This window comes from Haliotis asinina, chromosome 7, assembly GCF_037392515.1.
Source record: "Haliotis asinina isolate JCU_RB_2024 chromosome 7, JCU_Hal_asi_v2, whole genome shotgun sequence".
In the NCBI taxonomy this organism is placed as follows: domain Eukaryota; kingdom Metazoa; phylum Mollusca; class Gastropoda; order Lepetellida; family Haliotidae; genus Haliotis; species Haliotis asinina.
In genome coordinates this window covers 332,441-358,453 of record NC_090286.1, presented here as the reverse complement: position 1 = coordinate 358,453, position 26,013 = coordinate 332,441, and the positions used below count along the sequence as shown (strand labels likewise).

The following is a 26,013-nucleotide window of genomic DNA, read 5'->3' as shown; positions in this document are numbered from 1 at the left end:
TGAGTGACCTTGATGTGACATGACAGTAACTTCCACGAGAGTGACCTTCATGTGACCTCCAAGTGACTGCCATGAGTGGGACCCTCATGTAAGTGGTGATGTGAGTAGCAAGGAGACCTACTGCAAATGCTTCGTGGTACTCGAAGACGCTGATGTCAGAAAGAGTGAGTCCGGCCTTCTCCACAATTCTTGGTGTAGCATATGCTGGGCTGTTGAAAAGGAAACACATGTTCAACAGAGCCCTCAAACACACAGCAATAGTCTGTTCTGGATGAGGGAAACATGTTCTAGAAATCTACACAATGCCATCTTACTGTATTTCCCCAGCAGCAGGTATACCCTACCCTACCCTACTAGATTGATCTATACAATGTTTGACCTACTCCAGCATGGTGTGACCTATACAAGAAGCATGTCTGACCTATCCCAGTATCATGAATTACCTACCACAGAAACATGTATGACCTACCCCAGCAACATGTGTGACCTACTCCAGCCGCATGTGTGACCTACTCCAGCAGCATGTGTGACCTACACAAGCAGCATGTGTGACCTACTCCAGCCGCATGTGTGACCTACTCCAGCAGCATGTGTGACCTACTCCAGCAGCATGTGTGACCTACTCCAGCAGCATGTGTGACCTACCCCAGCAGCATGTGTGACCTACCCCAGCAGCATGTGTGACCTACCCCAGCAGCATGTGTGACCTACTCCAGCAGCATGTGTGACCTACTCCAGCAGCATGTGTGACCTACTCCAGCAGCATGTGTGACCTACTCCAGCAGCATGTGTGACCTACTCCAGCAGCATGTGTGACCTACACAAGCAGCATGTGTGACCTACTCCAGCAGCATGTGTGACCTACCCCAGCAACGTGTGACCTACCCCAGCAGCATGTGTGACCTACTCCAGCAGTATGTGTGACCTACCCTAGTAGCATGTATGACCTACCCCAGCAACATGTATGACCTACCCCAGCAGCATGTGTGACCTACCCTAGTAGCATGTATGACCTACCCCAGCAACATGTATGACCTACCCCAGCAGCATGTGTGACCTACTCCAGCAGCATGTATGACCTACCCCAGCAACATGTATGACCTACTCCAGCAGCATGTGTGACCTACTCCAGCAGCATGTATGACCTACCCCAGCAACATGTATGACCTACCCCAGCAGCATGTGTGACCTACCCTAGTAGCATGTATGACCTACACAAGCAGCTAATATGATCTTGCCTGACTTGACTGACTTATCGCAGGAGCAGTTATGAGTGAGTGAGTGAGTGAGTTTAGTTTTACGCCGCACTCAGCAATATTCCAGCTATATGGCAGCGGTCTGTAAATAATCGAGTCTGGGACAGACAATCCAGTGATCAACAACATGAGCATCGATCTGCGCAATTGGGAACCGATGACATGTCAACCAAGTCAGCGAGCCTGACCACCCGATCCCGTTAGTCGCCTCTTACGACAAGCTGAGTCGCCTTTTATGGCAAGCATGGGTTGCTGAAGGTCTATTCTACCCCGGGACCTTCACGGGTAAGGAGCAGTTATGACCTACACCAGCAGGGCGTGACCTACATCAACAGGGTGTGACCTACACCAGTAGTGCGTGACCTACATCAATAGGGTGTGACCTACATCAACAGTGTGTGACCTACACCAGCAGTGCGTGACCTACATCAATAGGGTGTGACCTACATCACCAGGGTGTGACCTACACCAACAAGGTGTGACCTACACCAGCAGGGAGTGACCTACACCAGCAGTGAGTGACCTACATCAGCAGCGCGTGATCTACACTGACAGGTTGTGACCTACCCCAGCAGCAGTTGGTCCTTAGGGTCCTGTGCCACATAGAGGTAATCCCTGAGGTATGCCTTGGGCTTGAATCCCAGTTGCAGGGCTTTCTCCTCAGACATGATGAGACAGGCAGAGGCTCCATCTGTCTGTGGGGCACAAAGGATGTCAATTTCTTAGCATTTATTGCCTTTGTTCTAAATTAGCAAGTTAGAGTCAGATAGTGAAGCTAACTAGTGATAGCAGAACCAATCTCCCCAATTTCTGTAGAATAATGTGTTGGGCTTGTCCTTATCTGAATCACCTTGGAGTACTGGGGTTATCTTTATCTGAATCACCTTGGAGTACAGGGGTTATCTTTATCTGAATCTCTTTAGAGTACAGGGGTTATCTTTATCTGAATAAACTTGGAGTACAGGGGTTATCTACATCTGAATCACCTTAGAGTACAGGGGTTATCTACATCTGAATCACCTTGGAGTACAGGGGTTATCTTTATCTGAATCACCTTGGAGTACAGGGGTTATCTACATCTGAATCACCTTGGAGTACAGGGGTTATCTACATCTGAATCTCTTTAGAGTACAGGGGTTATCTTTATCTGAATAAACTTGGAGTACAGGGGTTATCTACATCTGAATCACCTTAGAGTACAGGGGTTATCTACATCTGAATCACCTTGGAGTACAGGGGTTATCTTTATCTGAATCACCTTAGAGTACAGGGGTTATCTTTATCTGAATCACCTTAGAGTACAGGGGTTATCTACATCTGAATCACCTTAGAGTACAGGGGTTATCTACATCTGAATCACCTTGGAGTACAGGGGTTATCTTTATCTGAATCACCTTAGAGTACAGGGGTTATCTTTATCTGAATCACCTTAGAGTACAGGGGTTATCTACATCTGAATCACCTTGGAGTACAGGGGTTATCTTTATCTGAATCACCTTAGAGTACAGGGGTTATCTACATCTGAATCACCTTGGAGTACAGGGGTTATCTTTATCTGAATCACCTTGGAGTACAGGGGTTATCTTTATCTGAATCACCTTAGAGTACAGGGGTTATCTTTATCTGAATCACCTTAGAGTACAGGGGTTATCTACATCTGAATCACCTTAGAGTACAGGGGTTATCTACATCTGAATCACCTTAGAGTACAGGGGTTATCTACATCTGAATCACCTTGGAGTACAGGGGTTATCTTTATCTGAATCACCTTAGAGTACAGGGGTTATCTTTATCTGAATCACCTTAGAGTACAGGGGTTATCTACATCTGAATCACCTTGGAGTACAGGGGTTATCTTTATCTGAATCACCTTAGAGTACAGGGGTTATCTACATCTGAATCACCTTGGAGTACAGGGGTTATCTTTATCTGAATCTCTTTAGAGTACAGGGGTTATCTTTATCTGAATCACCTTGGAGTACAGGGGATAGGTAGACTAGTTCATGATCACTATGGATTCAGGAAGTCTAATTGGGTAGACCAGTTCAGAATCAGTATAAACACAGGTAGTCAGATTAGGCAGGCATTGACTGGGGCCGCGATATCGCAATTTTCTCGCATCAATTGCTATACAATTGTACTTAAATTTATCTGCAGCGATTTAAAACCACATCCTGCTCAACTATACAATTACAAGTAATAAAGTGCTTTAAACTATTTCACTGAGAAAGGCTTTGCTGTTATTTTGTTCTATCAAAGATATTCCCATTGCTTTCTACCAATTTTCAATCTTCGAAACATAACTTCTGGTATGGAACTTCAAACATCGTTAAACAGAGTTGTACAAAACAAGCTTCACTGCAAGGTGTATGGTACACTCTGAACCTCACAGTAATGTGTTGTTTATGAACTGTATGACCCTGCACAGAGTTCGCTGTTGGAAATAGGGCAACATCATGCATCCCCAAAAAAGTGTCTGCTAACAAAACCATCTCATTCATTTTAAAGACTTACTCGGGACAGGAACAGTTAAATCTCAAAAGATTTGAATTTTGTTCCATGTTTTTGGTCCCATGTCAGATTTTATCTCATATCTTTTCTGAGAAAGGTTTATCCCTGACTAGGTAAACTAGCTCATGATCACTATGGATACAGGAAGCCTCATTAGGTGGACTAGCTCATGATGTCAGTGGATACAGGAAGCCTACTTAGGTGAACTAGCTCATGATGTCAGTGGATACAGGAAGCCTACTTAGGTGGACTAGCTCATGATGTCAGTGGATACAGGAAGCCTAAATAGGTGAACTAGCTCATGATGTCAGTGGGTACAGGAAGCCTCATTAGGTGGACTAGCTCATGATGTCAGTGGATACAGGAAGCCTACTTAGGTGGACTAGCTCATGATGTCAGTGGATACAGGAAGCCTACTTAGGTGAACTAGCTCATGATGTCAGTGGATACAGGAAGCCTACTTAGGTGGACTAGCTCATGATGTCAGTGGATACAGGAAGCCTAATTAGGTGAACTAGCTCATGATGTCAGTGGATACAGGAAGCCTAATTAGGTGAACTAGCTCATGATGTCAGTGGATACAGGAAGCCTACTTAGGTGGACTAGCTCATGATGTCAGTGGATACTGGAAGTTTACTTAGGTGGACTAGCTCATGATGTCAGTGGATACAGGAAGCCTAAATAGGTGAACTAGCTCATGATGTCAGTGGGTACAGGAAGCCTAATTAGGTGGACTAGCTCATGATGTCAGTGGATACAGGAAGCCTACTTAGGTGGACTAGCTCATGATGTCAGTGGATACAGGAAGCCTACTTAGGTGAACTAGCTCATGATGTCAGTGGATACAGGAAGCCTAATTAGGTGAACTAGCTCATGATGTCAGTGGATACAGGAAGCCTAATTAGGTGAACTAGCTCATGATGTCAGTGGGTACAGGAAGCCTACTTAGGTGGACTAGCTCATGATGTCAGTGGATACTGGAAGTTTACTTAGGTGGACTAGCTCATGATGTCAGTGGATACAGGAAGCCTACTTAGGTGGACTAGCTCATGATGTCAGTGGATACAGGAAGCCTACTTAGGTGGACTAGCTCATGATGTCAGTGGATACTGGAAGTTTACTTAGGTGGACTAGTTCATGATGTCAGTGGATACAGGAAGCCTACTTAGGTGAACTAGCTCATGATGTCAGTGGATACAGGAAGCCTACTTAGGTGGACTAGCTCATGATGTCAGTGGATACTGGAAGTTTACTTAGGTGGACTAGCTCATGATGTCAGTGGATACAGGAAGCCTCATTAGGTGAACTAGCTCATGATGTCAATGGATACTGGAAGCCTACTTAGGTGGACTAGCTCATGATGTCAGTGGGTACAGGAAGCTTACTTAGGTGGACTAGCTCATGATGTCAGTGGATACTGGAAGTTTACTTAGGTGGACTAGCTCATGATGTCAGTGGATACAGGAAGCCTACTTAGGTGGACTAGCTCATGATGTCAGTGGATACTGGAAGCCTACTTAGGTGGACTAGCTCATGATGTCAGTGGATACAGGAAGCCTACTTAGGTGGACTAGCTCATGATGTCAATGGATACAGGAAGCCTACTTAGGTGGACTAGCTCATGATGTCAGTGGATACAGGAAGCCTACTTAGGTGGACTAGCTCATGATGTCAGTGGATACAGGAAGCTTAATTAGGAGAACTAGCTCATGATGTCAGTGGATACAGGAAGCCTACTTAGGTGGACTAGCTCATGATGTCAGTGGATACAGGAAGCCTCATTAGGTGGACTAGCTCATGATGTCAGTGGATACAGGAAGCCTACTTAGGTGGACTAGCTCATGATGTCAGTGGGTACAGGAAGCCTACTTAGGTGGACTAGCTCATGATGTCAGTGGGTACAGGAAGCCTACTTAGGTGGACTAGCTCATGATGTCAATGGATACAGGAAGCCTCATTAGGTGGACTAGCTCATGATGTCAGTGGATACAGGAAGCCTCACTAGGTGGACTAGCTCATGATGTCAGTGGATACAGGAAGCCTACTTAGGTGGACTAGCTCATGATGTCAATGGATACAGGAAGTTTAGTCAGGGAGAGTAACTATTTAGTTTGGACACGGTCAACTTACCAGAAATGATGCGTTGGCTGCTGTGATGGTACCATGAGGCTTGATAAATGCTGCACGAAGTTTTGCCATGTCCTGCATGGACGAGGGACGGATACCGTTGTCCTTTTCAACTGGGGCAGCAACACCTATGAAGTAAGTGAGTTTAGTTTTATTCCGCACTCTGCAATATTCCAACTATATGGTGTAAAACTGTAAATAATCGAGCCTGGACTGGACAATTCAGTGAGCAACAGCATGAGCATTGATCTGCGGGATTGGGAACCGATGACATGTCAACCAAGTTAGTGAATCTAACTATCAAATCCTACTGGTCGCATCTTACGACAAGCATAGTTGCTTTTCATGGCATGCAGGGGTTGCAAGAGATCTATTTCACACTGACTCTTCACAGGGTCAATGCCTGAGGAGGACATATGATCATAAACCAGCTGAAAATGCTGTGGGAAGTGATGGATCGGTGATGACGCTGTGGGACAGCTGAACCAAACTGTAAACATCAGGTGCACCTACCTAGTACACCAAACTGTCAGGTGCACCTACCTAGTACACCAAATTGACAGGTGCACCTACCCAGTACATCAAACTGTCAATGTCAGCAGCACTTACCTAGTACACCACACTGTCAATGTCAGGTGCACCTACCTAGTACACCACACTGTCAATGTCAGCAGTACCTACCTTATACTCCAAACTGTCAATGTCAGCAACACCTATCTAGTACACCAAACTGTCAATGTCAGCAGCACTTACCTTGTACACCACACTGTCAATGTCAGGTGCACCTACCTAGTACACCACACTGTCAATGTCAGCAGTACCTACCTTATACTCCAAACTGTCAATGTCAGCAACACCTATCTAGTACACCAAACTGTCAATGTCAGCAGCACTTACCTTGTACACCACACTGTCAATGTCAGGTGCACCTACCTAGTACACCACACTGTCAATGTCAGCAGTACCTACCTTATACTCCAAACTGTCAATGTCAGCAACACCTATCTAGTACACCAAACTGTCAATGTCAGCAGCACTTACCTTGTACACCACACTGTCAATGTCAGGTGCACCTACCTAGTACACCACACTGGTGTACCTACCTTATACTCCAAACTGTCAATGTCAGTAACACCTATCTAGTACACCAAACTGTCAATGTCTAGTACACCAATGTCTAGTACACCTATCTAGTGTCACCTATCTAGTACACCAAACTGTCAATGTCAGCAGCACTTACCTAGTACACCACACTGTCAATGTCAGGTGCACCTACCTAGTACACCACACTGTCAATGTCAGGTGCACCTACCTAGTACACCAAACTGTCAATGTCAGCAGCACCAACCTAGAACACCACTGTCAGGTGCACCTACCCAGCACACCAAACTGTCAATGTCAGCAGCTCCTACCCAGTACACCAAACTGTCAGGTGCACCTACCTAGTACACCAAACTGTCAGGTGCACCTACCCAGTACACCAAACTCTCAGGTGCACACACCTAATACACCAAACAGTCTATGTTAGCAGCACCTACCCAGTACACCACACTGTCAATGTCACCAACACCTATCTAGTACACCACACTGTCAATGTCAGCAGCACCTAGCTAGTACACCACACTGTCAATGTCAGCAGCATCTACCTAGTACACCACACTGTCAATGTCAGCAGTACCTACCTAGTACACCACACTGTCAATGTCAGCAGCACCTAGCTAGTACACCACACTGTCAATGTCAGCAGCATCTACCTAGTACACCAAACTGTCAATGTCAGCAGCACCCACCTAGAACACCACTGTCAGGTGCACACACCTAATACACCAAACAGTCTATGTTAGCAGCACCTACCCAGTACACCACACTGTCAGGTGCACCTACCTAGTACACCACACTGTCAATGTCAGCAGTACCTACCTAGAACACCACTGTCAGGTGCACCTACCTAGTACACCAAACTGTCAGGTGCACCTACCCAGTACACCAAACTCTCAGGTGCACACACCTAATACACCAAACAGTCTATGTTAGCAGCACCTACCCAGTACACCACACTGTCAGGTGCACCTACCTAGTACACCACACTGTCAATGTCAGCAGTACCTACCTAGTACACCACACTGTCAATGTCACCAACACCTATCTAGTACACCACACTGTCAATGTCAGCAGCACCTAGCTAGTACACCACACTGTCAATGTCAGCAGCATCTACCTAGGACACCACACTGTCAATGTCAGGTGCACCTACCTAGTACACCACACTGTCAATGTCAGCAGTACCTACCTTATATTCCAAACTGTCAATGTCAGCAACACCTATCTAGTACACCAAACTGTCAATGTCAGCAGCACTTACCTAGTACACCACACTGTCAATGTCAGGTGCACCTACCTAGTACACCACACTGTCAATGTCAGCAGTACCTACCTTATACTCCAAACTGTCAATGTCAGGTGCACCTACCTAGTACACCACACTGTCAATGTCAGGTGCACCTACCTAGTACACCAAACTGTCAATGTCAGCAGCACCCACCTAGAACACCACTGTCAGGTGCACCTACCCAGCACACCAAACTGTCAATGTCAGCAGCTCCTACCCAGCACACCAAACTGTCAATGTCAGCAGCTCCTACCCAGTACACCAAACTGTCAGGTGCACCTACCCAGTACACCAAACTGTCAGGTGCACCTACCCAGTACACCAAACTCTCAGGTGCACACACCTAATACACCAAACAGTCTATGTTAGCAGCACCTACCCAGTACACCACACTGTCAGGTGCACCTATCTAGTACACCACACTGTCAATGTCAGCAGTACCTACCTAGTACACCACACTGTCAATGTCACCAACACCTATCTAGTACACCACACTGTCAATGTCAGCAGCACCTAGCTAGTACACCACACTGTCAATGTCAGCAGCATCTACCTAGTACACCAAACTGTCAATGTCAGCAGCACCCACCTAGAACACCACTGTCAGGTGCACACACCTAATACACCAAACAGTCTATGTTAGCAGCACCTACCTAGTACACCACACTGACAGGTGCACCTACCTAGTACACTAAACTGTCAGGTGCACCTACCTAGTACACCAAACTGTCAATGTCAGCAGCACCTACCTAGTACACCACTGTCAGGTGCACCTACCCAGCACACCAAACTGTCAACGTCAGCAGCACCTACCTAGTACACCACACTGTCAACGTCAGCAGTACCTACCTAATACACAAAACTGTCAATGTCAGCAGCACCTACCCAGTACACCACACTGTCAGGTGCACCTACTCAGTACATCAAACTGTCAGGTGCACCTACTCAGTACATCAAACTGTCAGGTGCACCTACCTAGTACACCAAACTGTCAATGTCGGTAGCACTTACCTAGTACACTAAACTGTCAGATGCACCTACCTAGTACACCAAACTGTCAATGTCAGCAGTACCTACCTAATACACCACACTGTCAATGTCAGCAGCACCTAGCTAGTACACCAAACTGTCAATGTCAGCAGCATCTACCTAGTACACCAAACTGTCAATGTCAGCAGCACCCACCTAGAACACCACTGTCAGGTGCACACACCTAATACACCAAACAGTGTATGTTAGCAGCACCTACCTAGTACACCACACTGTCAGGTGCACCTACCTAGTACACCACACTGTCAATGTCAGCAGTACCTACCTAGTACACCACACTGTCAATGTCAGCAGCATCTACCTAGTACACCACACTGTCAGGTGCACACACCTAATACACCAAACAGTCTATGTTAGCAGCACCTACCTAGTACACCACACTGACAGGTGCACCTACCTAGTACACCAAACTGTCAATGTCAGCAGCACCTATCTAGTACATCAAATTGTCAATGTAAGCTGCACCTAGCTAGTACACCACTGTCAGGTGCACACACCTAATACACCAAACAGTCTATGTTAGCAGCACCTACCTAGTACACCACACTGACAGGTGCACCTACCTAATACACCTAACTGTCAATGTCAGCAGCACCTACCTAGTACACCAAACTGTCAGGTGCACACACCTAATACACCAAACAGTCTATGTTAGCAGCACCTACCCAGTACACCACACTGTCAGGTGCACCTACCCAGCACACCAAACTGTCAATGTCAGCAGTTCCTACCTAATACACCAAACTGTCAATGTCAGCTGCACCCACCTAGAACACCACTGTCAGGTGCACACACCTAATACACCAAACAGTCTATGTTAGCAGCACCTACCTAGTACACCACACTGACAGGTGCACCTACCTAGTACACCAAACTGTCAATGTCAGCAGCACCTATCTAGTACATCAAATTGTCAATGTAAGCTGCACCTAGCTAGTACATCAAACTGTCAATGTCAGCAGCACTTACCTAGTACACCACACTGTCAATGTCAGGTGCACCTACCTAGTACACCACACTGTCAATGTCAGGTGCACCTACCTAGGACACCACACTGTCAATGTCAGGTGCACCTACCTAGTACACCACACTGTCAATGTCAGCAGTACCTACCTTATATTCCAAACTGTCAATGTCAGCAACACCTATCTAGTACACCAAACTGTCAATGTCAGCAGCACTTACCTAGTACACCACACTGTCAATGTCAGGTGCACCTACCTAGTACACCACACTGTCAATGTCAGCAGTACCTACCTTATACTCCAAACTGTCAATGTCAGGTGCACCTACCTAGTACACCACACTGTCAATGTCAGGTGCACCTACCTAGTACACCAAACTGTCAATGTCAGCAGCACCCACCTAGAACACCACTGTCAGGTGCACCTACCCAGCACACCAAACTGTCAATGTCAGCAGCTCCTACCCAGCACACCAAACTGTCAATGTCAGCAGCTCCTACCCAGTACACCAAACTGTCAGGTGCACCTACCCAGTACACCAAACTGTCAGGTGCACCTACCCAGTACACCAAACTCTCAGGTGCACACACCTAATACACCAAACAGTCTATGTTAGCAGCACCTACCCAGTACACCACACTGTCAGGTGCACCTATCTAGTACACCACACTGTCAATGTCAGCAGTACCTACCTAGTACACCACACTGTCAATGTCACCAACACCTATCTAGTACACCACACTGTCAATGTCAGCAGCACCTAGCTAGTACACCACACTGTCAATGTCAGCAGCATCTACCTAGTACACCAAACTGTCAATGTCAGCAGCACCCACCTAGAACACCACTGTCAGGTGCACACACCTAATACACCAAACAGTCTATGTTAGCAGCACCTACCTAGTACACCACACTGACAGGTGCACCTACCTAGTACACTAAACTAAACTGTCAGGTGCACCTACCTAGTACACCAAACTGTCAATGTCAGCAGCACCTACCTAGTACACCACTGTCAGGTGCACCTACCCAGCACACCAAACTGTCAACGTCAGCAGCACCTACCTAGTACACCACACTGTCAACGTCAGCAGTACCTACCTAATACACAAAACTGTCAATGTCAGCAGCACCTACCCAGTACACCACACTGTCAGGTGCACCTACTCAGTACATCAAACTGTCAGGTGCACCTACTCAGTACATCAAACTGTCAGGTGCACCTACCTAGTACACCAAACTGTCAATGTCGGTAGCACTTACCTAGTACACTAAACTGTCAGATGCACCTACCTAGTACACCAAACTGTCAATGTAAGCTGCACACACCTAGTACACTAAACTGTCAATGTCAGCAGTACCTACCCAGTACACCAAACGGTCAATGTAAGCTACACCAGCACCTACCCAGTACACCATATAGTCAATGTCAGCAGCGTCTACCTAATACATCAAACTGTCAATGTCAGCAGCACCTATCTAGTTCATCAAATTGTCAATGTAAGCTGCACCTAGCTAGTACATCAAACTGTCAATGTCAGCAGCACTTACCTAGTACACCACACTGTCAATGTCAGAAGTACCTACCTAGTACAGCACACTGTCAATGTCAACAGCACCTCCCCAGTAAACCATACAGTCAATGTCAGGTGCACCTACCTGGAACCTTGTATGTGAGCCTGTCAGTGAGCAATCCTTTGTCAGATGCAGCCTTGGCAAAAGTGTGTGACCTCACAGCAAATTCATCCTGAAACAGAGAAATGATGACACATGGTGACACATAACAAACAGCAGAAAAGGACAAACTGTACTATCAAATACTGAAGACACCTGTACCACATTATTATGATAAAATTGCTAGTTTATACTTATCCTGACTTGTGCTATGATTGCTTACCTGCTTTCCCTTTCTACTGTTATGTGGAAACTTTGGGACGGTCCTTCAGATCATTATCAATATCAATCTTTTCATAAAAATTACATATTTTTCCTTATCCTGACTCATGCTGTAATTGCATCCAATGAAATTAGGTGGTGGGTGAGCCACCTATCGGGATTCACTGTGACTGTTAGATCAAGATCGTGTCTGATCATGTACTGCTGGGAACTGTCACATGGATTCTTCCAGAGTGGTCAAAACATCCTGACAAATGGGGGACCACCTCTTATTAAATGAATAAAAGAAGTAAATTGTATAGACTTCATGGATTTTAGATAAACTAGTATTCCAATATGTCTAGTTATCTAGAACAGTTAAGGTAAAGACTGTTGCGGAAACTGAGATGTGACCACTCTGTGAAGGACTATTACTCTTCCTTGCGATGACCATCTTCTTGATGCAACCTCCCATCAACATAGCAATGAAGGCTGTAGGCTGGCTTTTGCAAATAGGTTCTGCTGCAAATCTTCAGCTTGTCTGTCCTTCAAAGTAGATACAACTTCAGGTGCTTAGGGATGGAGACTTTCACAGACTATCGAGATGAGGTTTGAAGAATGTTGTAGCCGACGTAGCTACAATTTTCCTCTGCATGCGAGAGCCTGTGTTGGCAAGTGGGGGCCTAGTAGTCTCTGCCATGCTCATATTAGTAGTGGGGAGTTGATAGCGACTGGAAGACAGGTTGGATACTTGATCTCCAGTATTCTGGGACAGTGTTGCAGTTCATCATGGTGAGGAACCTGATGCTGAGAAACTGTAGATCCTATGAAGGACTTATGTGGTTAACTAGCCAGCTTACCTGCATCAATAGGTGGATAGTAAACTTAGAAACTTAGCCCCAGTGTCAATTGTCACACTCCTACACAGGGTCTAAGAAAACCTAGCAGGAGGTTGTGTCAGGTAACCTTTGAGCGACCTATGACTGTCCAATCAAATGTGAGATGGCTAAACAGATTTAACCAATTGGACAACGGCTCCTGTTTAGGGTTTGGTGGTACTTATACACCAGTCACTGACAATGACCTCTCAACATACAAAACAGTGCTTATCTATCACTAATATCTGACCTGCAGTATATACACCTTATAGTTTATGTTGCTAATATGTCCACAAACTGACATCCTTGAATATTGCCAAAAAGCTATTTTCAGCAACTGTTTATTCACTGTTGTTGCGTGCTCCATGTGCATCATCCAGAAGCAATTGTAGGGAAAATAGCATTTGGAATCGTTCGGGTACAAACAATTGCATGGGCAAAAATTGAAAAGATATGTGCGAATGTCCACTTTCAAGATTTGGTAAGCTGTGCTCTGATTGGTTAATCTCAGTGGCCACTTGATGTGACCTCCTACTAGGTTTTGTTAGACCTAGAGTAGGAGCCTACTGAATAACACTTAGTTTACTTAGACTGATCTTAAACTGTACTTAAGATATACAGTTTGTTCTACCATCACAAGCGTCCGAGAGCTTTAAGGTTATAATAGTTCAGGGCTAAAGTGTGCTTTATTACACTATACATGGTGGTAGAACGAACTGTATTTCTTTTCTAAGATGCCATATTCAATAACTTCTAAGCCTAATTATGATGAATCTACAGCAGAAAACAAACGATGGTGTCTGTGACCTAAATTAAGAATCCTCACACAGGACTAACTGACACGCTGTTCTTTTCACATGTCAGCCCCCTACGTTAAGACAAAGGTTACTAGAAAAACAAATGATGAACAGTTTGGTGATGGTTTATGTTTGGGTTAAATATCTTCTCTAGATCATTTTAATTACATCCGTGATTCTCTTAACCCCCAACAAGGCAATATGACCGCCCCATTTCTGCTACCAACGAGTTGGATCAGTACATACAGAGGAAGCTGACAAGTCAAGTGACATTCCACGATTGCATTGTGGGAATGTAAACATTGCCAACATTACCATGTCACTGTAAGATTTTGATTCGAAGCATGAGACATTTTATCCATTGGAAAACATACACGTAATGTTTCCACAGTGATGTTAGCTGTGTGATGCAACTGCAAACCAAGAAACGGGATGTGACGAAGCAGTTTACTGTGGAAGGCTGTACAAGGCATTGTGATGTCGGTTACATTGTGACGTAATGCAAAAAAGTTTGATTAAGAGGGGGCAGACTGGAATGGCGCAGTGACGTCAACACATTATGATGTAATGCAAAAAGTGCACATTATCGTCTGATAAATTATTGTCGGCGCCTTTGATCTTTCACTGAAGCATCTTAGAATTGACATCCGAGTTTATGTGCTAGTTGATGCGTCTGGATGCTGGATGGGTCTGATGAGATGATGCAGCTGTGGTAAAAGGTCTGATGAGATGATGCAGCTGTGGTAAAAGGTCTGATGAGATGATGCAGCTGTGGTAAAAGGTCTGATGAGATGATGCAGCTGTGGTAAAAGGTCTGATGAGATGATGCAGCTGTGGTAAAAGGTCTGATGAGATGATGCAGCTGTGGTAAAAGGTCTGATGAGATGATGCAGCAGTGGTAAAAGGTCAAGTATTGCTAAAGCATTTTTCGCAAACAGCAAACTGATGGCCTAGGTCAACTTGACGCATTATAATTTTGGGTATCTGTGCACCTGCAGATTGATGGTGAGTGGAGGCGCTGTCTTGAGCTGGATCAGGTACCCCTCACACAGCACTTGAACAACAATCGTCTTCTCCGATTATCCCAGTAGTGGCCTAGATGTCCACCCACAGTTGATAGTTCCATAGGAATGGCTGAGAGTGATACCAGTAGTTCTATACCTGAATTTCACTCATAAAATGACCGGTTGCCCAGGACTTATGAAATCAGCATCAGATTGTTCGCAATTGAATGTATTTCGGAAGAGATTACGTCAAAGATAACAACTTCTTCTAATTTAGCTTCTGGAGATCAGACCCCTCCCTAAGAAAAGACTTCCTCTTAGACAGGGACAGTGTTGGTGTCTGTGCAAGAGTGGCAGAGATGGGAGTAATCATGCAGGAAGACTTGAAGAATTAGCAGACAGGGACAGTGTTGGTGTCTGTGCAAGAGTGGCAGAGATGGGAGTAACCCTGCAGGAAGACTTGAGGAATTAGCAAACAGGGACTGTGTTGGTGTCTGTGCAAGAGTGGCAGAGATGGGAGTAATCCTGTAGGAAGACTTGAGGAATTAGCAAACAGGGACAGTGTTGGTGTCTGTGCAAGAGTGGCAGAGACGGGAGTAACCCTGTAGGAAAACCTGAGAATATTAGCAGACAGGGGAATACTATCATTCCCTGAGTTTAACAGAGGAAACAACTCATGATCAGACAACTGGCAAACACGCTTTTCTGTGGAGGCCCTGCTGTCAAGCCGAAATTTGTCCATTGGCTTGCTTAAACATGATAACAAATGTTTAATCATGCAAATTGTGATAAATGTGAATAATATATACAAAGTGAGACTAAAGAACACAAGAAGACACTCTGTGTGGATCAGCCACTGAGATAAGTACCTGCAATGTTTACATGCCACCAAGTAAAAACTCTCAGAAATTAGATGTAATTTATGTAAATAAATACATGGCAATGATAACTGAAGGTCCTAAAATAGAATGCATTACTTGAATTTGAAGTTTAGGTATAAAATAGGATATCAGCCATAAAGGAGCCATGTGACACAGTCCCGTCTGCCCAGGCCATGAAGGAGAGAGTGATAAGAGCATGGTTTGCCATGGGTGAGTGAATTTGACTGTTCTTTGAAACAAAATGATTCAAGTTTCCACGTAACCATCAAAAGCAAGTGAGTGAATATGGCTTAATGCCAGAAACGGAGTCCACACATTGTTACCCATGTGGGGAATCAAACCCGGCAGTTCAGCATGATGAGCCAACGTTTAACCACTAGGCTACCCCACCGGCCCCCATTGAAAGGGAAAGGAGGTAAGCAATTACATAATGAGGCAAGATAAGGGAAAAAAATCAAACTTCTTTTCAGTCATTTATTTCCACAACACACCTCTTTATTTTCCTTAGCACATCATATGATAATCCTACCCACCTGTTCTTGTCTGGTGATCCCGAAAGCTGCACATAATCGGTCTGCTGAGTGGCCCATGGTTTCCCCAGTGGAGAATTCTGCTACTGCTGGCAACTACATTACATTTGTAAATAGAACTCCATGCTCAGAACACATGTAATGGCAAGGATTCACTCAGGACACAAAACAAAACTGCTGAATTATTCTAATGTTAATACTCTGTGCATATATCAGATGTGCAGGATAAAAAACATCTACATCTTACAACTACTGATCTTGTAGGGATACATTTTAGTAGCCACAAATACAACACCTACCTCTGGTGTGAGAGCTGATGCAGATAGCATCTGGCTGATGATCTGCAGTCGGGCCGGCAAAGTCTTGGCCTTGTTTATTGACAACATCAGCTTTCGCATCTTGCGGCTGTGGCGTATAGGAACATCTGACATGAACTCCACACCACCCGCAACAACAGAGTCACAGCCACCAGACGCGATCATCCCCATGCCAGTGGTGATGGCCTGGTTGGAGGATATGCAGGCCTGGGTGACGGTGTGGGCGGGGATCCTGTTGGAGAAACCAGCACCCAGAGCTGCCTGCAGGAACACAAGACACCATGACATTCCAATGTTAACACAAGACACAGTAACACTGCAAGGTAAAAGGTCACATACAACGCAAAACATAACTTTGCAGATTCTGATACCTTTCAGCACAGACTTCCTGAAACAAATTATCAAAAATGCAAATAAGCTTAAAAACTGGGAAAATAACGCAATGAAAACAAGAGTCATCAGAAGATGACATATCCCCCCGGCCCCCACATATTTGAAAGGACAAATCATATGACAGTTACTTGATGTTTTCTTAGATTAAGTTTGAGTTGTTTCCATGGAAGTCATGGAAAATATAAATGCCATATATCTGTAAACAGCAAAAAGCACCACTTGAAGATTTGTCTCATACATCTGCCTAGATCTGTTGAAAGATGTGAAATGGTTTAAGAGTTGTACTCTGGAAATGAAGCCCATCTCTCAAATATTCAGTCAGAATCGTTTCCATGGAAACTGGGAAAATGATAAATCACAAAAGTCTGTAAATAGCAAAAGACACCACTTTAGGGTTTCCCCTACATATGTGTAAGTTTTGCAGAAAGATACTTAGAAGTTTTTGAGTTCTGCTCCGGAAACGAAGCCCACCCCACCAATAAAATAACACCAAACTGTTCCATGGAAAAACAAAAATAAATAAATAAATAAAAAATAAAAATAAAAATGCCAAAACTCTGTAAATAGCAAAAGGCACAACTATAGGTTGTGATTATTATATCTTTCAAGTTTGGTCTAAAAATACTGAACGGTTTCTGAGTTATGCTCCGCAATCAAATGATTATGGACGGACGGACGGACAGACAGACGAGGCGTCGACTAGATTTTTCCCCCGCAATACAAGCCAGGTGGATAAAAATTACATAAAACTTTTTGCTCATCCTGACTCATGCTTATCTGCTTACAGTATCCGACGGAAAAGGTGGGTCATGCCACTTCTTTGGATACTTCCTGCAAATCCTTCCTAATCTCTCGATTAGAGCTCTGCGGAGCTGTTCTTGCTGTTGAGATTGCTGACCCAGTGTGTGACCAGATTGACATACCAATCAGTGCAGTAAAGTTCTCCACTGAAAGTCAGATTGTTCTCGGCTATATCTGGAATGAGTCCAAGATATTCCAGGTGTATGTGTCCAAATAGAGTTGAAAGGATTAGGAAAGTATCTGAACCAGACCAGTGGTTCTATGTACCAACAGTTATTAACACCGCAGATTGGGGAACGCGATCCTGTCGTGCTGCAAACATGAGGAACTGTAGTTGGCTTCTTGGGCCAATAGTACTGCAATAAACTGAAGGCATCAAGACAACTGTACCTGTGGATGGGCTTGGATTCAAAGTCAAACTCATGGGCGAAAGCAAAGATGCTAGCAACAGTGTCTGAAGTGGTTAACTGAAATCTCATCGCCTCAAACGATTCTCTACTTGGAAGAAACTACATTGTAGTCAAGGCTATCACTCTCTTGAAACATGTTGGACAAAGACATTGCAAGCAAACTATTGCCAACGAGCCGTCCTTCTCACACACTGAGCAATTTCTGATTAAGGAGATCCAACAAGAAGTGTGTGGTAATAAAATGGACTGTCTCAGAAACTGGAAAGCACTTCCAAAGAATACTGTCCTTGAATCCAGTCCTTGATGACTGTGGCATGCTAAGAGTGGGCGGAAGACTCAGTAGGGCCAAAATAACCACTGACATGAAACATCCTTGGATCTTTCCTGGAGGACATTATGTTGCAAGCCTTCTGATGCAATACCACCATGAAATGTCAAGCATCAAGGATGGCACTTCACTGAAGGTGCTATCAGATCAGCTGGTCTTTACATAACTGGAGGCAAAAGATTTGTCAATTCACTCATCCATTCCTGTGTCAATTGTAGAAAGCTTAGATGTAAGCTTGAGCATCAGAGGATAGCTGATCTACCATCCGATCATTTGGAACCCAGTCCTCCGTTCACCTACGTGGGAGTGGATATGTTAGGTCCATGGACCATTGTGACATGCAGAACTAGAGAAGGTCAGGCTAATAGTAAACGCTGGGCCCTGCTGTTTACATGCTTGACAACTCATGAGATCCACATAGAGGTTATAGAGATGAGCAGTGCAGTGTTCATCAATGCATTGAGATGGTTTATATCAATTAGGGGGAATGTAACAGAGTTCGGGTCGGACTGCGGAACTAACTTTGTTGGTGCTGTGCTTGATCTTCATGTTGATAGTGTGAAAATCGAAGATAAACTGGCCAAAGCCTTCCTGACTGAGAAGAGAACCAAGTGGATTTTTAAGCCTCCTCATTCTTCTCACATGGGAGGGACTTGGGAAAGATTGATTGGTGTCACATGTCAGATATTAGACTCAATGTTGACCGGGGTTGCCAGAAATAATTTGACCCATGACATGATTACCACCTTTATGGCAGAGGTGCAATTGTAAATGCAAGAGCAATAAAACCTGTATCAGCTGATCCTGAGATGCCTTAGGTGTTGAGTCAATCAACACTTCTTACTCAGAAGAATGACCACGTCACACAACCAATGGGTGACTTTGAACTTGGTATGTTGTACAAGTCCCAGTGGAAACGTGTACATGCTATGTCTTATCAGTTCTGGAAACGCTGGAAGGAAGAATACCTGAACACATTGCTGTGTCGGCGCAAATAGACACAAGACAGACCTAGTCTCAGAAATGGAGATGTTGTGCTCCTGAAAGACAAATCTGTTCATCGTAACGAATGGCCAATGGCTGTAATTGTCAATGCTATCCATGGTGGTGATGATATAGTTCAGAAGGCAGTTGTCCGAACTGTGTAGGATGGTAAACTGGTGTCTTATACCCGCCCAGTTACTGAGCTGGTGTTGTTGCTGTCAGAGGAATGACTGCATTTATTTACATGAGTTCTACATCTTCGTGCAGAGTATTTTTTAGGCATAAGATTTACATCTGTAATTTTCTATGTTTTTATTCTTTGTATTATGCTATTGTGATACCTTAGAGATCTCAGACGGGGAGTGTGCTGTTACATGGCAACAGGGTTGTATCAGGGCCATTTTGATTTAGTTTATTCCCGGTCAGGGCAATGCTGATTTATATCTGTCGCTCATGCTGATTGACGTCCGTTGGACGGTAACTATTGTCGCTGATGTTTGATCCATCAATTATCTTTAGAGGAATCAAAATGAAAGTTTTTAAGTTTTATATCATGTGCAACTCATCAGCATAACTTTTCAGTCCTTCTTTATGTCATGACAATCTTTATTTATGTGTAAATCAAACTAAAAACATTGTTGTTGAAAAAGCACATGGTCTGTATCTGGCAACTCGTTTAAGTTGTGAATAGGAACTCTCATATCAAATCTTAAATTTTTAATGGTCAACAATTAACCTCGAAGTATTATTTAACAGTTCTTGTGGAGAGATGTTGTAATATTTTAATATTCTGGATTCTTATGATGACTGATTGTTAGTACTGCATGCGCCCAATCTGGCTTCCAACTTTACCATCAAAAAATGATTTGTTTTTGTTCCAGTTTCTTACTCTTTTGCTCTTAGAAAATACAGCTGGAGAGACAAAGAGCTAATGTTTGTGATGCCTGAGCTTCGGACATTACAGTTTTTAAAAAATGTTTTTGTACGTTGCATGTTACCTTTAACACAAAACACCATAAGCAGACAAGGTTAACACAAGACAAGACACCATAACACTGGGCTCGAGAAAACTTTTGTGAGTGGGGGTGTACTCAGAATTTTGAAGGAGTACTGATATAATTTCTCCTAAGTGAGTTGGTGAAGTGGTTCATTATTAATCATATTAAACAAGTTTTCAGCTATTAAACTTTATACAAGCTAGATGTACGAATGTATTTATGTGCGTAAATGATATGCATGAATTCTTTTACTATTCCGTACTTCATACAGTTTTAGGCGTACATCAAGCCAGTATGCTCGTCTGTAGCCCTGAAAACAGGACAAAGTTAACACATGACAGCATCATAATGTTTCAAGTAAACTGGAAGACCTTTCAAACTTAACACGAGACAACTTTATTACATTCCAAACATAACATGTTGAGAAGGAGACACATTTAACCCGGAGCATGCAAACCATACCCACCTCCCGTGCAATGTTACTGGTCTTCACTTCTTGGATCACAGTTCCATACACAATGTAGTCAACCATCTCTGAAGACAAACGTTCAGTTTCAATAAAATAAGAAACCTAAATGCCTGCTGAGGAAGGACAAAATGTTAACTTGAATACATGCTTAAATAAGACAATGCCAACGTACACAGAAATAGGACAATATGTCAAGCTATATGTATACATATACATGATACAATGTTTCCATCAGGCCCATACAACATACATAGAATTTGGGTATAGATCTATGCATGTGTAAAACAATTACATTGAAAAATACCAATAATTACTTGCCAAGTTTAAAACTTAACTGAGATATTTTCCGATCTGTTTTATAGTTCTTGTGTTTTCTGTAGATCTGAGGTTTATGAACCTGAGAGTTGGTGGATAGCAGTTGTTATCAGGGCAGCAGAGTTATCACAAAGCAGCATTACATGACATTCATCTTCAGTTACACATATATTATTAGAGTAACAATAGGTGCATTGTCTTTCTTCACATGGGATTTTCGAGTGTCATCCACTTTCTATGGCTAGTCTAAAGCTGTTGCATTTAAATCTCGCAATGGCTATTTAGGAGATAACTGTACTGTGTTTCACAAATAGGGGACGGATACTGGTGGTTACATAGACCCAAATTAATCATATCAGGGACACCAGAAGCAGCTGACATAATGTTAAATTTATGGCTATATAACCATCTGTACAGATCCCAATTTGTCAAACACAGTACAGTTATCCCCATTTTATGCTGTGTTCTCGAGAAAGAAATTCATTATTCAAAATAGGTCAAATTTCATCTAGGTCAAAGGTTAATCACATAACTCCTTGAACTTACACCATCGCCAGAAATAAATCATAGTGCTATAGCAACTGGATAAAATGAATGCGATTATCGTGAAACTGCTAGTGATCAGAAATAAGTGGGCTGCTGCGAATGATGAACGATTCCTGAATGATGGGCAATTAACATTTCTGTTGTCAATCACGTCATGTCATAAAGCTTGTTCAATGATCTAACAGTGTTAGGTCAACAGCTCGTTGTGAGTTATTTGAAGTAAACTAAATTAAATCATGATACTGTTTGGACTTTTATGTTTTAATGTTTTAAAACATAAGTACACTTTGCTATAATAGGGGAGCTAATTGAAGATAATGCTCAGAAAAAGAGTGTTGCCTCAACAGTGTAGGGATACATTCAAAGGTTTTGGTGGTTCAGTTTTCACATTGTGACCATATATGCTGATTATACAGTCAGAAATTTTTAAGACCAACCAATCAGAAGATGTGTTACATACATGTTGAATTATAAATTTATAGGATTAATTAGGTGAAAGCAGATGTTTTTTAACACTTAGTAACAACTTGTATCAGGACTAAATGTTGAGAGACAAATGCCAGTTCTGTGTCTTCTGATGTCTTGTAAACTATGTTTAAAAATATACTGTTTCTGTATCTCCAGCTTTGCTAGCCCTTTCCATCTTCCCACCATCAGCCTGGGGCTTGAGCATGAGGCATGTATGCTATGCTTGTCTATCAATCTCCACATGAAAAAGCCTGCACCCACAGCTGACTGCTCTACACATGTAGTTCTCCCACACCTAGACAAAAACATGTTGTTATCGTGGTATTGATAAGCCTTGGATATTTTTGATAGAATTTCAGCTGAATCTGTTAAATTGCGCTACCATATTTAGTTCCTACTACTGCTCCACCATAACACAATATAGGAGTTATCACACTGTCAGATTTTCTAGACAGTTTCTTTCTGAGTTATCATGACATGACATCAATAAATACTGGATCGTGACTGGATCATTCAAGTCATTCAGAGAACATGTGAACATGACATTATGGTTTGCTCAAAGTTCAACCTGTGTGCACACTCAAGGACAATGTAACGTCAACCAAGGTCAGCCTGTACGAACACTAAAGGACAATGTAAGGTCAACCTGTATGCACACTCGAGGACAATGTAATGTCAACCAAGGTCAGCCTGTATGAACAATCAAGGACAATGTAACATCAACCTGTATGAATACTCAAGGACAATGTAACGTCAACCTGTATGCCCACTGAAAGAAAATGTAACGTCATCCTCTTTGCACATTCAAGGACAGTGTAAAATCATCCTGTATGCACACTCAAGGACATCATGATGACCTGTATGTTCACACAAGTGACTTTAGTTTTAGGCCGCACTCAGCAATATTCCAGCTATATGGCAGCGGTCTGTAAACAATCAAGTCTTGACCAGACAATACAGTGACTAATAACATGAGCATCGATCTGTGCAATTGGGAACCGATGACATGTGTCAACCAAGTCAGCCAACCTAACCACCCGATCCTGTTAGTTGCCTCTTACAACAAACCTTTTACGGCAAGCATGGGTTGCTGAAGGCCTATTCTACCCCGGGACTTTCAGGGGCGTATGTTCTCTCAAGGACAATGTGACGCCAACCTCTATGCACACTCAAGGACAATGTGACATCAACCTACACGTTCACTCAAGGACAATGTGACGCCAACCTACACGTTCACTCAAGGACAATGTAACGCCAACCTACACGTTCACTCAAGGACAATGTGACGCCAACCTACACGTTCACTCAAGGACAATGTAATGCCAACCTACACGTTCACTCAAGGACAATGTGACGTCAACCTACACGTTCACTCAAGGACAATGTAACGTCAACCTACACGTTCACTCAAGGACAATGTAACGCCAACCTACACGTTCACTCAAGGACAATGTAACGTTAACCTACACGTTCACTCAAGGACAATGTAACGTCAACCTACACGTTCACTCAAGGACAATGTAACGTCAACCTACACGTTCACTCAAGGACAATGTGACGTCAACCTACACGTTCACTCAAGGACAATGTAACGTCAACCTACACGTTCACTCAAGGACAATGTGACGTCAATTGTTATGCACACTTGAGGACAATGTCATGTCAACCAGTAAGCACACACAAGGACAATATGACGTCAACCTGTATGTTCACTAAAGACAATGTAATGTCAACCTGTATGTTCACTAAAAGACAATGTATTGTCAACCAGTAAGCACACTCAAGGACAATGTAATGTCAACCTGTATGTTCACTAAAGGACAATGTAATGTCAACCGGTATGCACACTCAAGGACAATGTAACGTCAACCTATCAACACACTCAAGGACAATGTTATGTCATTTGCCACCTTGTATGCACTCTCAAGGAAAATGTAATGTCACCCTGCACCAGGGTTTTCCGAAAGCAAGCCCTCTCGTAGCCTGTGGGCTACTATTTGGAAAATGTTTCCTCATAAAAGTCTATGGGCTTCTATTTCATTTCAAAGCATATCAAATGAGAGTAGCCTCACCTTCCTACAATACAAGTTGTCCATATTATTTCTTTCTATATTTGAGTTGACGCACATATCTTTTCACACTGCTGAGCGGTGTCGACTGCTGTGATCTTTTGTTACATTAAAATGATTTCCCTAAAATATTGCCTTATGATTTTTATATTCCATATGATTGTAGCTTTTCAAACAAGAGTCATCAGAAGACGACATATCCCCCCTGGCCCCTAAATATTTGACAGTTACTTGACGATTTTTTAGATTAAATATGAATCGTTTACTTGGTAACCATGAAAAATATAAATGCCACATATCTGTAAACAGCAAAAGGCACCAGTTCAAGATCTGTCTCATATATCTCATAAAAGTTTCCATGGAAACTGAGAAAACCATATTCACAAAAACCAGTACAGTGCAAAAGGCACCACTTCAGGTTCTGATTGATATATCTACCCAGTTTTGCAGAAAAATATTGAACTGTTTTTGAGTTCTGCTCCGGAAACCAAGTCCACCCAACCATTAGACTAAGACCAAAATGTTCCATAGAAAAACGAAAAAAATAGTAAAAATGCCTAAAATCTGTAAATAGTGTGACAAAACCCTGTATTAAGGTGTCTGTGTTTGTCACAGACAATTCATGTCAAAATTTACTGTCAACATTTCAATTTAACTTGATTTTTTTTTCTCATGTAATTGAGCTCATAATACTAGTATTCAGGCTGTATGGTCTAACTTACAGTCTGGCAGAAAATGTTTCAGGATGGTGTTTGATAACTTTACTTTAAAACTACAAGTGCTATCTGTTTCCAATTTGGTATGAGGCTTTATAATTCTTCTACAATTGAGGATTTTGATTGTCATAATTTATCACTTGACAAAAGAAAGTTGCCTATAAGAGCTGTCATTATTTCAAGTCACAAAACATGTCACATGTCAAGGGTGTTGAGCTACTTAACGGAACAGGGACCCGGTCATGCAAATAGGCATGATCTCTGCTTTATGACAATTGGACGTTGGACACCGACTGTCGGACTCACAGCAACTGTGGTATGGAGCATTGTCCATGACTACCAAGGACTTTTCTGGAATGGCTTCTACACACTGTGTAAAGACAGCCCCATTCATTTCCATATGGTAGCCTGTCCCGTCGGTGGATTTATATTTAAATACCAAATCACACCCAGGCTGAAATCCTTTGTGTGAGCCAGCATGCATAATTATAAGTCTCTGTCCTCTACCAGCTGGTAGCTTCTGCTTCAGCTCGTGTCTGTCAGGATGCAGCCATTGGTAAGATGCTGTATGGGAGGCATTTACCCATGTCTCGTCCAGATACATCGGTTCGTAACCATCAGCGTGTTTTTTTTCTCATTGTTCTCATGTAATTTATTCTTCATTTTACAATGTTATGCTGTTCACACATGGCATATTTTATCCCCAGAACACTTTTATATTTGTAACCAAATTTCAGGTACAATTTGCAAATAGTATAACAAGAGACATCAAGATGGTGGTCTTGAGCAAGGATTTGTTTCAATCGCCATACCCGACACATGCTCATTTTGACGTGTTAGTTTTCTAATTGTGTCCCTGACAAGCCTTTGGTCAAAATTACCAAGTTTTAATTTCCTAACAACTTCTGAGATGGTCCCTGGAATGTCCGCACACGA

General features: G+C 43.1%; 1 protein-coding gene across 1 annotated transcript in view; it reads right to left on the bottom strand.

The window, feature by feature from the left end:
• The window catches only part of LOC137291769 (trifunctional enzyme subunit beta, mitochondrial-like), a 47,608-nt gene that overhangs the window by 5,705 nt on the left and 15,890 nt on the right, over nucleotides 1-26,013 (bottom strand). Inside the window, exons 5-11 of the mRNA XM_067823287.1 lie at nucleotides 20,961-21,028; nucleotides 16,563-16,841; nucleotides 16,267-16,359; nucleotides 11,958-12,045; nucleotides 5,898-6,022; nucleotides 1,824-1,951; nucleotides 122-209 (exon numbers count right to left, since the gene is read on the bottom strand). Coding sequence (XP_067679388.1) covers nucleotides 122-209; nucleotides 1,824-1,951; nucleotides 5,898-6,022; nucleotides 11,958-12,045; nucleotides 16,267-16,359; nucleotides 16,563-16,841; nucleotides 20,961-21,028 — 869 coding nt within the window. The remainder of the gene's footprint in view (nucleotides 1-121; nucleotides 210-1,823; nucleotides 1,952-5,897; nucleotides 6,023-11,957; nucleotides 12,046-16,266; nucleotides 16,360-16,562; nucleotides 16,842-20,960; nucleotides 21,029-26,013) is intronic.